We start from the raw sequence: 14,575 nt of genomic DNA, 5'->3' as shown, positions 1-14,575 counted from the left end.
CTCACTGTAACACCCCAATAAGCACCCCCTTTAACATCATAAGCACCGCCTGTAACCACCATCAGCCCCCAACCCACATAAGTCCCAGCGCACCCCCCTCCCTGTAACCCGCATCAGCCACAATGCACCCCCCTCCCTGTAACTCGCATCAGCCACAGCGCTCCCTGGGAAATCGACCCCCCTCTCTGTAACCCGCATCAGCCCGGTAAGTCGGCCCCCCCTTCCTGTAACCCGCGTCAGCCACAGCGCACCCCGGTAAGTCAGCCCCCCTCCCTGTAACCTGCATCAGCCACAGCACTCCCTGGTAAGTCGGCTCAAAGTTGCAAGGCGGGCACGGCAAGTCAGCGGCCCTCCTGTGTCATACGTGACGTAAAATGGGGTGGGACTAAAAATCGCATACTCTAGAGGTTTTAAAACCGCGGAGATTAATTGCGGTTTAAAATTGCATCTGCGATTAATTGTGCAGCCCTAATTCAGATATATGACATTATAGAGAGGTCCCCTGTGCCTCTCACACATCCCCCTTCTAGGGTTGCCAGGTGTCCGGTATTAGACCGGACAGTCCAGTATTTCAGGTTACTGCCCGGTAAAATAAAAAAAACCTGACAAATAAATGCTAATTTTTTTAAAATCTAGCATGATTCATTGTGTGTGTTTAATTTTTTTTACGTCCAGGCCGCATCCAAACCCAGCCAGTGTTCCACTTACACCCACCCAACACTGACACCCCTGCCCTGGCTTCATCTGCTTGTGACTCTGCTACTGTCTGGAGCTGGGCTCCTGAGTACTAGCAGCAGCAGGCAGTGGGCACACAGATTGCTTCCTGATCTGTGAGACTCTGTGACTAACTGTCGGACGTGTGACATGCTGCTGTGTGACCGTTCATGTGGTCTGAGACAGTATGGAAACTTGCAGCCAGCCGGGCAGTTGGACATTTAAGAAGGTAAGGTCATATTTCCTACTCTACTGAGTATCGTCCGTCATATGACTCAGGCAACTGTTACAAGTGTGTTAGAGTGCTTTGTGAATTGGTTTGAGGAAAGGGATTTTACTCCGGAGCTGGGTCGGTGGCTTTATGCTCTTTTGGCTTGTCTGGAGAAGCCGCTACTCACAGAGGCTCATTCTCTTATCAGGCAGCTGGCACGGAGGTGCTCCCAAGTCAGAGCCGTGGTGGAACACAAAGATGAAGAACGAGTATCTGCTTTGAACCTGTTCATCTGTCTGGTTGGCAGTTACTTTGAGCAGAGGGCAGCCACAGCTGGGATCGCAGTCTAAAAGCAAAGTGACTGCCTTTTATTTGTTTTGTTTTTGTTGTCTCATTTCAAATTTGGCCAACGCTGGAGTGAGATGAAAGTGCCTAAAGGGTTTTAGGAAACCATTTGTTCAATTAACCCCTTCTTTGCCAATATAATGAAATCTAAGTTAAATATTTGGGGAAATAAGGGGTTAAATGGCCTGTAGCATGGACAAACTGTAATCTGCTACTTTTTTTGTATATGGTTTGTTCTTCTTCTTGACAAGTTTAGAGTATGTAGAGTTAAATCTGCCATCTGATCCACCAAAATGCCGTCTTCCTATGTACATCTGTGCTTCCTCCAGTTGCTACTTCCATTCTTAAGGTTTTGCTAAACAATTGTGTGTGTATATATGTAAATATATATATTTATATATGTGTGTGTAGATATATATATCTATATATAATAAAAAATAAACATTTGTGTGGGCTTGAACATGGCCCCTGTCTATGCCAATATCTTTATGCTCTGGTATAAGCATCATATTATGCAACCCTACACACATCCCAACATCTTGATGTACACTAGATACATAGATGACTTGTTTTTGATTTGGCGTGGCAGTGAACGGGATTTGATACTATGGGTAGAACACCTGAATCAGATCAAAGGCCCTATTAGGTTCAAAATGAAATGTGATCATGAACAAATACACTTTTTGGATTTAAATATTTTTAAAGTCAGAACTGAACAACACATTAGATTTGGTACATCTTTATACACTAAGAGCACTGACAGAAACTCGCTGCTGCTGGCATCTAGCTATCACCCACGACACCAAAAGTTAGCCATTATCTCCTCCCAACTCACGCAAGTAATCAGGAATAATTCCGAACCAGAAATCTGCAGTAAACAATTGGATGCTATGTGTAAGAAATTGGAGGAAAGGCTATATGACATTAAGGCTATTAATATGGCGAGACAGAAACTCCACAGGTGTAACCAAGATTCGCTCCTAAAACATAAAGAAAGAAAAAACACGACTGAAGAGAAGTTAAACTTCATCACTACATTCTCTCCATCACATGAGACCATAAGGGATTCCATTCACAATAGATGGGAGTTACTTGAGACCGACAAGAGCCTGGCATCCTGGAAAACTAACACTCCAAGAGTGGTTTACAGACGGGCGAGGAGTATCAGGGACCTACTGGTAAAAAATGATCCCAAGGTGATACGTGGTTAAAATCTCGAAAAAGTGGTTGCTACAAATGCAGTGATTGTGTTAACTGTAATTCCATGCAAGTTGGAGATTCTTTTCAACATCCACACAAGAATAAAAGATATACCATTCGTTACCGTCTGAACTGTAACAGCTCATATGTCATATATATCCTAATTTGCCCCTGTTTTCTGGTCTATGTGGGGAAAACGACCACCCCTTTCAAAGATAGAATGGCGAATCATAGATGCTCAATTAGGGAGGCACTGAAGAATGGAACATCTGATCTCCCAGTTGCCCGACACTTTGCTACACAGAAACATAGCATCTCCAATCTACGCTGCATGATTATTGATCATCTACCTATTCCAAAAAGGGGGGGAGACCGCAACAATATGTTACTTAGACTAGAGTCCAGATGGATCTACATGTTGGACACTGTCTCTCCTAAAGGACTAAACATTAAATTGGACTTTGGGCCGTTCTTTGGATAAAAATGATCCACTAATGTATGAATAAAAATGCATTAAATGTCTCTATCATTGGATTACAAAATGGACACTTTTTGAATTTGCTCATTGTTCCAGCTTCTACTATGTTTTTAACTTTTTCCATTTTTTTTTTTTTTTTATTATTATTTTTTTTTTTCATTTTTTCTTCTCTACATTTTTTCTCTTCCTTTGCTACTTGGCTAATGTGTTATTAGATGTCATTTATTTAACATCACCACCCCCACATGTTGCTGGATTGTGTGCTCTATCAAGCATTTTCTGCTAATCTTGCATGGGAGCTTCATATTAACCAATGGGGATGTACCCGCTACAAGTGGGGCATTCGTGTTGTCTGATTTGAATAGATTGAATGTGTATTACACCCCATCGATATTTGCTGATATTCCTGCATTAGCTGTTGCTTTATGAATAAATGCGAGGGTGTACCCGCTGTAGGTGGGACATTTGATCTCCTTACTACAACTTTTGAATGTGTATTACATCCCAGTACAATGTTCAGTACATCATGCGCCAAGGTGAACATGCAGCTTCTACGTTGATTGACAAAGGTGACCCCTCACCAACCTGTGTGAAACATACGGCATTGTTGTGCCAGAAGCAGTTCATAAGTCACAGGCTAATATCCCTTTGTTTGGTGAAGTTTCACTCACAGCAGAGACAAGTGGGCGTGTATGATGACACCTGAAAACATTGCAAGATCATTGGACACTACTCCGGTGCAGATCACTCCCACATATGCAAATTAGCCATGCAGTTGCTCAACTAACAGCACAATGAAGTATAAAGCTTGTGGGTGGGAACGGAATCAGCTGATCAGATTTGCAAGTGATTATCCACAGCTGAACACAGCCTTGAGTCAGCTATGACTTATATAAATATAATACATTCAGCCAGTAGTCTTATGCTCTCATGGGGAACACCACATAGCTGGTGTGACCACTTTGGATTTACCTTTTGGGACATTTGAAAAAGATGCCAGTTAGGCATCGAAACGTCATGTTTTTCCCAAGATTTTAACTTTTTGTATTATTAAAAGCTAAATTTTACTTACAAATGACCAGTGAGTGCTGCCGTTTTTGCATAGTATATATATATATATATATATATATATATATATATATTAGAGCTGCGCATCTTCACTTGTCTCACGATTCGATAACGATTATCATTGTAACGATTCGATTCGATTCTACGATGCATTGCGATGCATCACGATTACTGCCCATGATTTTCATGATCTTGTTCTATTCCATATTTTATATATATATATATATATATATATATATATAAAATATATATGCAGGCACACACAGTCATTGTCTAATGTTGTCTATAGGAGAATAAAAAAAAAATAACAGAACTACACTTCAAACTAAGATGAGTATACCAATATTTTGTCAATACTAAAACACTGACAAAGTAATAAAGTTGTCTAATAACTAATTCAGTTAGTGCTTTCAGCAGTTTGCAAGGCTGGTGCTGGTAGTGGTATAAGGGATTATCTTAGTGGGGATGGTAAAGTTAGTGTTGTGAGAGGTTTAATATTAAGTTTGGTAGGGGATTCAGGTGGTAAGGGGTAAATTATGGTGTATTATATAGTGATGCTTGGTGCATGTATACAAGTTTTTATCTTTGGCTCAGAGTAATGTATTGCAGCTGGAAGGTGAGGGGTTAATAAATTAATGCATAAGGATAGACGTATACATATGGGTGAAAGAGCACTCAGACAACTGCACGATACACAATGAGTGAAAGGACATTCACACATCTACCAGATACATGTATGAGAGCACACTCACACAAGTTCACTATCTCCCTCATTGTGTATTACACAACTTACCCCTCCTCCCCTTAGCTGCCACAAAACTTACTCCAGCCCCTTGTACAGAACACAGTTTACTTTCAGCACTTACCGTACTGAGCAGATAGTTACTACACAAAATAAAGCCAGGATCCTCCCAACACACTTCCTGCTGCTCCTTCTTGTTGCGTCTTTGTTTTACTGCCCTATCTGCTACTGCTCACGGGATAATTGTCCTGCACTGTGTCCCTGAATGCAACTCCGTCTCCAGCCCTGCAACACTAACAATGTTATCTTAACCTCTCCTCTTCCCGCTCTCGCTAGTGAGGGGGAGGCGCTGTGCCTGATGTCACTCTCAGCATGAGCGCAAGTTATCTTATTGATGCGCTATTAGTCTGCTGCTGATGATATCACTGTGAGGACTGTGGAACAGCTGCCCCATCTCTGCTTCCTAGCAACTTGAAAGCCACAGTGCGTAGCAACACCTGCCCAGCCCTAGTGAGTGCAGCAGCTTGATTGCCAATGAAGCTATATATATATATATATATATATATATATATATGTGTATATAGGCATTGCCAATCAAGCTGCCGCACTTACCGGGGCCAGTGTTGCTACGCACTGTGCCTTGCAATAATCAGATTCCCAGATAGCGCTGACTCGCAGGGGGTTTGTAGCCTAGGGCCCGCGGCCACTTCCAAAACTTTGCACAATCAGTAATAGTACCACAATATTCCACCCTACCACTACCTGAAAAAACAATAGCCTCTGCGCTAATCTGGCCCTGAAGCCAGCTCGGCCCACCGGGCATTTGGTGGGGACACGTGATGCCGCGTGAATCGATTCAGCCTCTTCACTGCATCGATGCAGCATCGTTGAGGGTTGCATCGTGATGCATCTTGGTGGCGATTATTTTCGACACCCCTAATATATATATATATATATATATATATATATATATATATATACATACATACATACAGACATCCCAACTCTCCCTGAAGTTCAGGGAGTCTCCCTGATTGTAATAGCGGCTCCCTGATGCCAGCAAATGGAATGCAATCTCCCTGAAACTCCAAGTACCATGATCCAATGTGGCCCACATCCGGAAAAGTGTTTCTTTAAAGTGAATGTAAATTTTACTATTGTTAGTAATAAATATTGATTAATCCTAACTGTAATAGCAAAACCGCTTTGTTGTTTTTTTAATAATTTGAAAATCCAAGATTATAATCAAGTTTTATACTTAGCTCCGTTTTTTCTTTTCGCTCCTCCCATCCATTACTTTGCTGTGTACTTCCTCATAACGTCTAGATCGGTCCCACCCGCTCTATGACATATCATCAATGCTCGTTCACGTTGTTTTGTTTTTGTGCGCATGCGTTTAAATTTGACTGACTGATTTGCGCATGCGTTAGTCAATAGATTTGCGATCGCGATTGAGTCAATTGAAAAATGTTGTGGCTCCTGGGTTTTCTCTACGCATGCGAACAGCGTGAACGCGCAGCGCTTCCAAATCAAGGTGTTAGGTTTACGCATGTGCAAAGAAAATACGCATGCGCATAAAGAACTAATGACGTTTGGGTAAAGGGGCTGGACGCCACGGGGTAAGGAAAATCATTAGTCGGGTTAAGTGTCAATCACTATGCAAAAAGCGGAACAAAATGGCGGGCGGAGGGAGAGAGCGAGATAAAGATACCTAGATAAGTAAAATAATAGATCAAATATAATTTATTGAAAAAAATCATGACTTAACCTTATGCTATTTTTGTGTGCTAAAGCTTTTCGCATTGTGTGCTATCTCTGAGTTTACATCCACTTTAAGAATGCTTTTAGTTGCTGGGACGTTATAGAACCCTCAAAGTATGCACCAGTAACCAAAAAGCCCTCACTGATTTTGATAATATAAAAACACAAATACTACCTTATTTACTGCACGTAATTAAACTTCTTATTCTAAAATATTTAAGCATTCAACAAACGTACGATCACTGGAAAATAGGTTGTTGTATGTGGTTGTGCAATAATAAAGCTTTTTTTTAACGTGACTTTAGTGGGAAGCTACTTTAATAAGTCTCTACCTTTGCAGGTTGGGATGTCTGTATATATATATATATATATATATATATATATATCAGCCCCTCCCTGGCATGTTATACAGTACACAGATATATAACATCATATAGATGATCTTTCTGCCTCACACATGTATCCTTCACAGTACAGTAGGTAGGTGCACATATAAACACGCAAAACTTAGTTACCCTTAGTTGCTTTTGTGAATGATACGACCGATCATTAGAAGCAGCTAGATCCCATCAGGCTGAAGGACCAGTGAAGTCACGTGACTGGCGTGACATCATCGCTACTTTAGCCAATAGAGTCGGAGGTAACATACTTGCTATACTCAGTGAGCTGTGTTGTGAGTTGTCGTCGACTGTTTGTGTGATGTGACAGAGGAGAGACTGAGAGGTGACAGGAGCCGCCTGTTGTCTAATGTGTGCGCGCAGGTGAGAGGGGGAGGATGGGGTTGTATGATAAATAGAGGAGGCCTGGGAGGTTGAGGCGGAGCTGTGTATGAAGGAGAGAAAGGAGGGGGGCTGTGTTTAGGAAGAAGGAGTCAGAACGGATGAGAAGGTTGTGTATGGCAGAGGAGAACTTAGAGGGTGAGGAGGGGCTGAGGTAGGCGTGTGTAAGGCAGAGGTGCTAAGAAGTTGATGAGTGGGCTCAGCTGTGTGTGAGGGCGACTGAGAGGATAAGGAGGTTGCTGTGTGTGAGTGAGGGAGACTGAGACGGTTAGTAGGGGGCTTTGTCTGTGGGAGGCCGAGAGAGTAAGGAGGGGTCTGTGTGGGGGAGGGAGTCTGAGATGTTTAGCAGGGGGCTATGTGTGAAGTAGCCTGAGACTGTAAGGAGAGGTTTATGTGTGATGGAGAGGGGGCTGAGATGATAAGGGGTGCATATGAGGGAGAGGGGGCTGAGAGGATGAGGAAGGTGTGTGGGTAAGTGAAAGGGGGGCTTAGAGTGTAACAAGGGGGCTGTATGTGAGAGTGGGATGCTGTTAGGGTGAGGAGGGGATTGTGAGAGCTAGCTAACAGAGCTGCCCTGTTATGAGGGTGGTTTAGATGGTGAGAAGGGGCTGTGTAAGGGAGGGAAAGGCTGAGAGGGAAAAGAAGGGGCTGCGTGAGAGAAAGGGGGACCCAAAGGGTGAGGAGGGGATTGTGGGTGCTGGCTAACAGAGCTGCCTTGTTATGAGAGGATTTAGTTGGTGAGAGGGGGCTTTGTAAGGGGGGGAGGAGGAGAGTGTGAAGAAGGGTCTGCGTGAAAGAGGGGGACCAAAAGGGTGAGGAGGGGGATGTGCATGAGGGTGAGAGAGCTGAGAGGGTGAGGGGGGCTGTTTGAGCAAGAAAAGGGCAGGGAGGGGGGCTGTGTGAGGGAGAGGGAGCTAAGAATATGAAGAGGGGAGTTGTGAAGGAGAGGGTGGCTAAGAGGGCGAGAAGTTGTTTGAAGGAGAGAGGGGGCTGAGAGGGTAAGGAAAGGACTGAGTGAAGGACTGGGGCTAAGAGGGGAGAAAGGATATATATATATATATATATCATGCCCATCTCTTTTGAGAATAGTTACAGTAAAGCAAAAAAAAATACTTCTCTTAAAATTAATAAATATAAAGCAGTGCAAGACGTGCTGATTTTCGACAGATTTTGAGACCGCATTCTTATGTGAAATTTAGTTTGCTGTGCAGTTTGTGCTGTATGTGAAACTGCTGTACCTTACAGTTGCACAAAGTGTCCTCAAATATGAAGGTTTAAGGGGCAGACTGAAGATACAGCGCTGCCTGTCACACAGGGCTAATTAGTAAAGGCTTAGATTTTTTAAACACAAAGGAAAGAAAAGCAAGAGAGAGAGAAGCATAAATCCAGCAGCTGAAAGCAGATCTCTCACTCTTGTCGGCACACACACAGCTGAAGCAACCTGTGGCTATGTAATTTCACATCAACTGGGAGTATTGCTGCTGTAACTCACACTTCTCCTGGCCAAAGTGTTCAGGGAATTTAACCCATCGCTGGGGCACATTTTCTTTTGCACCACTTGTGCCCTGGAATGCAGGATAATCGGGCTCTGCTGTATACAGTCACTTTCTGCTTGTCATGATTTTTACTGGCTTTTAAATATTAAACACATGCATCACCCCTATGACGTCTGACAAACATTCTATACAAAGACTGTCACATGTTGTGACATCTGCTTTGTTATCTGCTCTACATGCTGCTGGTCATATGTGTAGTATTTGTGCATAAGTGTAATAAACATATCACATAATAGTATCTTTACCATAATATAAATACAGCAAGGGCTCCGCTTATTTCTCATCTTCATTTCTTCTTACAGGTGTCACATTTATAGCATCTGACTCAAACACTGACGATAAACAAGATGAACAAATACAGGAAACAGATGGCAGAGCAATTTCTGAGTCAGGCCCTGAGCATCATCTGCCTGCTGACTGGAGAGGTGAGACCTGCTTCTAATCCATATCAACATAATGGCTACCTGCAAATCCCCTATCTAGCACCCAGGCTCCCCTTCGCAACTTTATAGTGCAAAATTTTGCTAGCACCTAGGGGTCCTGCACAACTATCCACTCTCCAGCGCCCATGGGTCCCTGCACAATCCTCCATTGAACAACTACCTCTAGCACCCAGGGACCCATGAACAATTCTCCATCACAAAACCTCCCCCCCGGCACGCAAGGTCCCCTGCAATAACCCCCCCCCCCCCAGTACCCAGGGTTCCCTGCACAACTCTTCACTTCATAGCCCTACTACATGACCCCCATGGCATAAGCTTCCTCCAAACCCTAAGAGTCTCCCTGCATAATGCCCGAAACAAAAATATAGAACACTTGTTCCAAAGGGCTACCTTTTAGGACCCACTACACCTGTCACCCAAAGACTCAACTCTGTTCCCCAAATTAGATCTCACCCAAAGGTTATATTGTAAGCTTGAGAGCCTCTCTTAACTATGTAAAGTCAAAGGATACAGCACTCATGGGACACGGTAGATAAATAAAAAATGATATTTATTGAAAAATGTTAAAAAGGTAGAGGCATAGAAGAGGGAATTAACCCCTTACGCGTTTCATGCTGCAAACAGGCACTTAATCATAGGTGACTTTATCAGTTTATCACATTGTTGTGGAGAAATTTTTTGCCCACTCTTATTTACAACGTTACTTCAGTCATTGAGTTTTGTGGGCATTTGTTTATGCACACCTCTCCTAAAGGGATACTAAACCCAATTTTCATGATTCAGTCAGAGCAACTTTCTAAGTTACTCCTATTATCAAGTTTTCTTTGTTCTCTTGGTATCTCTATTTGAAACACAGGAATGAAAGCTAAGTAGCCAGCCCATTTTTGGTTCAGCACATGGGTGGCCCTTGCTGATTGGTGGCTAAATTCGAAAGTTGCTTAAAATTGCATGCTCTATCCGAATCCTAAAAGTAAAAATGTGGGTTTAAGGTCCCCCACAGCATTTTCAATCGGATTGAGATCTGGACTTTGACTGGGTCATTACAACACCTTGATATTTTTCTTTTTCAGCCATTTTGTTGTAGATTTGCTGGTGTGCTTAGGATCATTGTCCTGTTGCATTACCCAATTTCAGCCAAGCTTTAGCTGTTGTATAGATCATCTAACATTTGACTCTAGAATACTTTGGTATACAGAGGAGTTCGTGGTCAACTCAATGACTGTAAGATGCCCAGGTCCTGTGGCACCTCTTCAGCAACGTGTTTGACAGTTGGTATGAGGTGTTTGTGCTGATATGCTGTGTTTGGTTTTTGACAAACATGGCGCTGTGCATTATGGCCAATCATCTCCACTTTGGTCTTGTTTGCCCAAAGGACATTGTACCAGAAGTCTTGTGGTTTGATCAGATGTAACTTTGCAAACCTAAGCCGTGCTGCCATGTTCTTTTTAGAGAGAAGAGGCTTCTCCTGGCAACCCTTCCATAATTGTACTGTAATGAACTTTAACATTTAACATGCTAACTGAGGCCGGTCATCCCCTCCCGCACTGGAAAGGCTCAGCAGGTACCGCATGTGGAGCAGCCCTTCTGAACAGCTACTAAACAAAAGCAGATGATGTTAATCCCATGGCTTCCAAAATGGCTGCAGTATATTGCACATAAATATATTGCAGCGATCTTTGTTAGCCATAGGATGGGGGTTTTAAAAGGCAAGCAGTGCAGCCACTGTGATCAAATATGTACGGTGAGGAGGAACTTACTTGCATAGCACACAAAGAGGAATGCTTCAGCTCTATGCTCTACATCTGTGATGTGAGGGCCCAATCTTTCTGCAGACATGCTGTTTTTTCTGCGATCAGATCGCAGCATGTTCTGCCTTGGGGGTCTTCAGTATCTTCAAATCAAAGCGGTTACACAAAGTAATTCAGTCTGCTACGTTCCTTTCTGGTGGTCAAGACTGTGAAGTAAACCCCTTAATTTAAAGAGATTTAGAAGTAAACAAGAACTGGAGAAATGTTAGCTCAGGGAAACAGAATCTGATGATTTTCTTTTATATACTTTATAGGAATATGCCATTGTGAAGAAGAGGCCCTCCCACAGCAGCATTCACCAGCAGAGTGGAGAGGTAAGTAATGCTGGGGAATGAAACATTATGTTCGAGTCATGGCAAAATTACTATTTATTTATTATTATTTTTTTTTATCCTTTTAATGGCCCTGTGTTTTCCTGTATTTTGTCTGTGTCTCTGCATGTTTGCAGTGTCATTATCCCCAACAGTAACATTCACTGACTGAGCAGAGAGGTGAGCACTGCTAGGGAATGTGACATTATACTAGCGTCAGGGCACAGTGATGCCATTTACTGACCCATCTGGCCCTGTGTGTATTTCCTACCTTCTGTCTGAGTCCTACATGTTCTCAGTAACATTATCCCCCAATAGTAGCATTTACTGACTAAGCGTAGAGATGAGCACTGCAAGGGAATGTGACAATATACCCTGTGTGTATTTCTATCTTCTGAATCTCTGCATGTTCTCAGTAACAATAACCTGGCTCTGTCATTAAAAGTGTGTGACAGAACCAGTCCCTGTGGCAGCGCTGAATAAGTTGTGTGTGCTTCAGGTGCCTATAAAGTGTGATGATGTTGCCGTGTATTTCTCTATGGAGGAGTGGGAGTATATAGAGGGACACAAGGAGCTTTACAAAGACGTCATGATGGAGACTCACCAAGCATTAAGGACTATGGAGATCCCAGGAAACGAGAGCTCAGGTAACGCTGTGTAGTAATAAATATCTCACTCACAAAATACACAAACACTACAGAAATGACTGATAGAGTGTAAATCTACAGTGAATCTGTCATGTGTGAACTAATAAACTGTATGATTATAAACTAGTTTTATACTCAACAAAAATAATAAAAACATATTTAAAGGTTCGAGGAATTAATGTTACATAAATTATATATCAATTTATATATATCAATGTTACTTTTTTCCCCCATATAAAATATATATATATATATATATATATCTATATCTCTTCACAAAGAGATAAGCACAGTCTTACAATATACCACAGCCGCCAGGGTGCACTTCTTAATGATGAAGACAGTCCTCGTTGAAGAAAAAGGCACTCACTGGTCTTTTTAGCACTATATGCAAAATTTTAATTCATCTTAGAAAGACATCATAAAACGGTCATAACGTTTCTGTGTTATTCTAACACCTTTGTCAAATGTTGCCAAGCATCACGATCAAGGAATACACATACCCCCATAAAAAGAATTGCTAACATATAACCAAACCACCCACCTTATATATACACTTTAAGAAGCCCGGTCGCCATATCGCATCCATCCTTGATGACGTCATCACGCTAAAACGTGGGCATGACACGTCATCGCGATTCGATTGGCTGAGGGTTACCATGGTAACCGCATACACGAAGCTTGTAAAATAGACCCGCAATCGCGTATGACAGAGTGTCATTCAAAACGAAGGTGTTAAAACAAAAAGCAATCCACTAAGGCACAATAGTGCTCCTATATTAGAACATCAACAAAACCATTCCTTATGAAAAAAACTGCTCATATGTCAAACATGAAAAATGCGGACCTGTCACCAGTGATTAAAAACAAATGTTATTTTGTTACATAAATTCTGCATTCCTATTGCAACTATGTACAGAACAATCATCATACTTAATATTCATCAGTTAACCCTTCAGGATAGCACAAATTACTCGGTTATATACAAATGATTTACTATATATACATTAAACCTATTCCTTCATGCCTCTTGTTATATGAGTAGAAACCCGTGTGTACCCACTAGAATGAAAATTCATGTAGGATCCTTAAATAGGTTGGTGCATACCGGTGTGGTTAAATAATATAAATGTATAGGCAGTCCATGGGTTATTTTGTGTAAAATGGTCCGAAATCGAGGTAAGTATTAAGTCCCCTGGGTATTAGGGTATCAAGAGTATGGATCCACTTTGTCTCCCTTTGGAGAAGTCGTTTTGCTCTATTGCCTCCTCTGGATAGTGGCGGAATATGATCGATTACCATAGTTCTCATACTGGAGACACTATGTTTACATTGTGCAAAATGGCGTGCCACCGGCTGGTCTGAATCACCTGTTTTCAAGGCTTCCCGGATGGCACAACGATGATTCGCCATCCTATTTCTGAAGCTTGTGATTGTTTTCCCGATGTATACCAGGGAACACGGGCAAATCCACATGTATATAACGTGTACTGGTACATGTAAGTCGATGGTGTAACGTTGAAATGTTTTGCCCCTTATCATGCTATTGCATGTCGTGCAATTTCCACACGTAAAGCATCCTTAACTCGAGGATTTTAGCCAAGTTTCACCTTGATAACATCCCACTGGATCCGTTTTTACCAATAGATCACGCAGATTATCTGCCCGCCTATGTACCATACGTGGCGGCCTGGTCCCCTGGAAAGGGAGCGTGGTATCCGTTGCTAAGATAGCCCAGTGTTGATGTACAGATCTTGTCAGCTCTCGACTCATTGGTGTTTATGTGCTTATGAAATTCAGCTGTGGTGTTGCCTCTTTTTGTGCTTTTATATTGTTCTTCCTAGTGCCTTCCAGTAACCTCTGTCTCGTGTCTCGAACCATTGCACCATCATAACCCCTCCTTGTCAACTTCATCTCCATCTCATTCCTAGTCACCATGGACGTTGACAGTCTCTACACCTCCATCCCTCATGGGGGAGGTGTGGCGGCTGTCAGGTCCATGGTGACGGATAACCCTCTATATGAGGGACCACCCATTGAGTTTTTATGTGAGATGTTAACACTGTGCTTTAATAAAAACTACTTTAGATTTGAAAGGGCTTATTATTTGCAAATCTCTGGGACAGCCATGGGTTCAAACATGGCACCCTCTTATGCTAATCTGTACATGGCATGGTATGAACAGCAAGCCATGAAACCATTCACACACCCCCACATCAGGTACAATGTACGTTACATAGATGACGTGTTCCTGGTGTGGGGGGTGGGAATGAAGATGAGTTAAAGCAATGGGTGTCATGTTTGAACTCCATGGACTGTCCCATTAGATTTAAACTTGAATATTGTGACACAGTAATTCATTTTCTGGATCTCAATATCTTTAAATTTAAAGGTGAGGAGTGTTATACGTTTGGTACTTCACTATACACAAAGTTAACAGATCGTAATTCACTGTTGGAAGCCAGGAGTTTCCACCCCAGACATCAGAAAATGGGTATAGTTGCATCCCAGC

The 14,575-nt window shown here is 42.3% G+C and overlaps 2 protein-coding genes across 5 annotated transcripts in view; one reads left to right on the top strand and one right to left on the bottom strand.

The window, feature by feature from the left end:
* The window catches only part of LOC128657374 (gastrula zinc finger protein XlCGF26.1-like), a 66,077-nt gene extending 58,983 nt beyond the window's left edge, over positions 1-7,094 (bottom strand). The window contains exon 1 of one of the 2 annotated variants that reach the window (XM_053711702.1): positions 7,035-7,094. The gene's annotated coding sequence lies outside the window, so the exon portion shown is untranslated. The remainder of the gene's footprint in view (positions 1-7,034) is intronic. The other variant, XM_053711701.1, reaches the window with a different exon arrangement.
* A 67-nt stretch (positions 7,095-7,161) lies between these two features.
* Positions 7,162-14,575, top strand: part of LOC128657372 (uncharacterized) — a 62,030-nt gene continuing 54,616 nt past the window's right edge. For 2 of the 3 annotated variants that reach the window (XM_053711699.1, XM_053711697.1), the window contains exons 1-4: positions 7,162-7,280; positions 9,157-9,279; positions 11,360-11,419; positions 11,916-12,063. In XM_053711699.1, coding sequence (XP_053567674.1) covers positions 9,202-9,279; positions 11,360-11,419; positions 11,916-12,063 — 286 coding nt within the window. In that variant the 5' untranslated portion in view covers positions 7,162-7,280; positions 9,157-9,201. Of the gene's footprint in view, positions 7,281-7,353; positions 7,437-9,156; positions 9,280-11,359; positions 11,420-11,915; positions 12,064-14,575 lie in introns of those variants that run through there. The other variant, XM_053711698.1, reaches the window with a different exon arrangement.

The sequence above is a fragment of the Bombina bombina genome, chromosome 4 (assembly GCF_027579735.1).
Source record: "Bombina bombina isolate aBomBom1 chromosome 4, aBomBom1.pri, whole genome shotgun sequence".
Taxonomy (NCBI): Eukaryota; Metazoa; Chordata; class Amphibia; order Anura; family Bombinatoridae; genus Bombina; species Bombina bombina.
The sequence above is the reverse complement of the archived record's forward strand: the minus strand, read 5'-3'. Positions and strand labels throughout refer to the sequence as shown.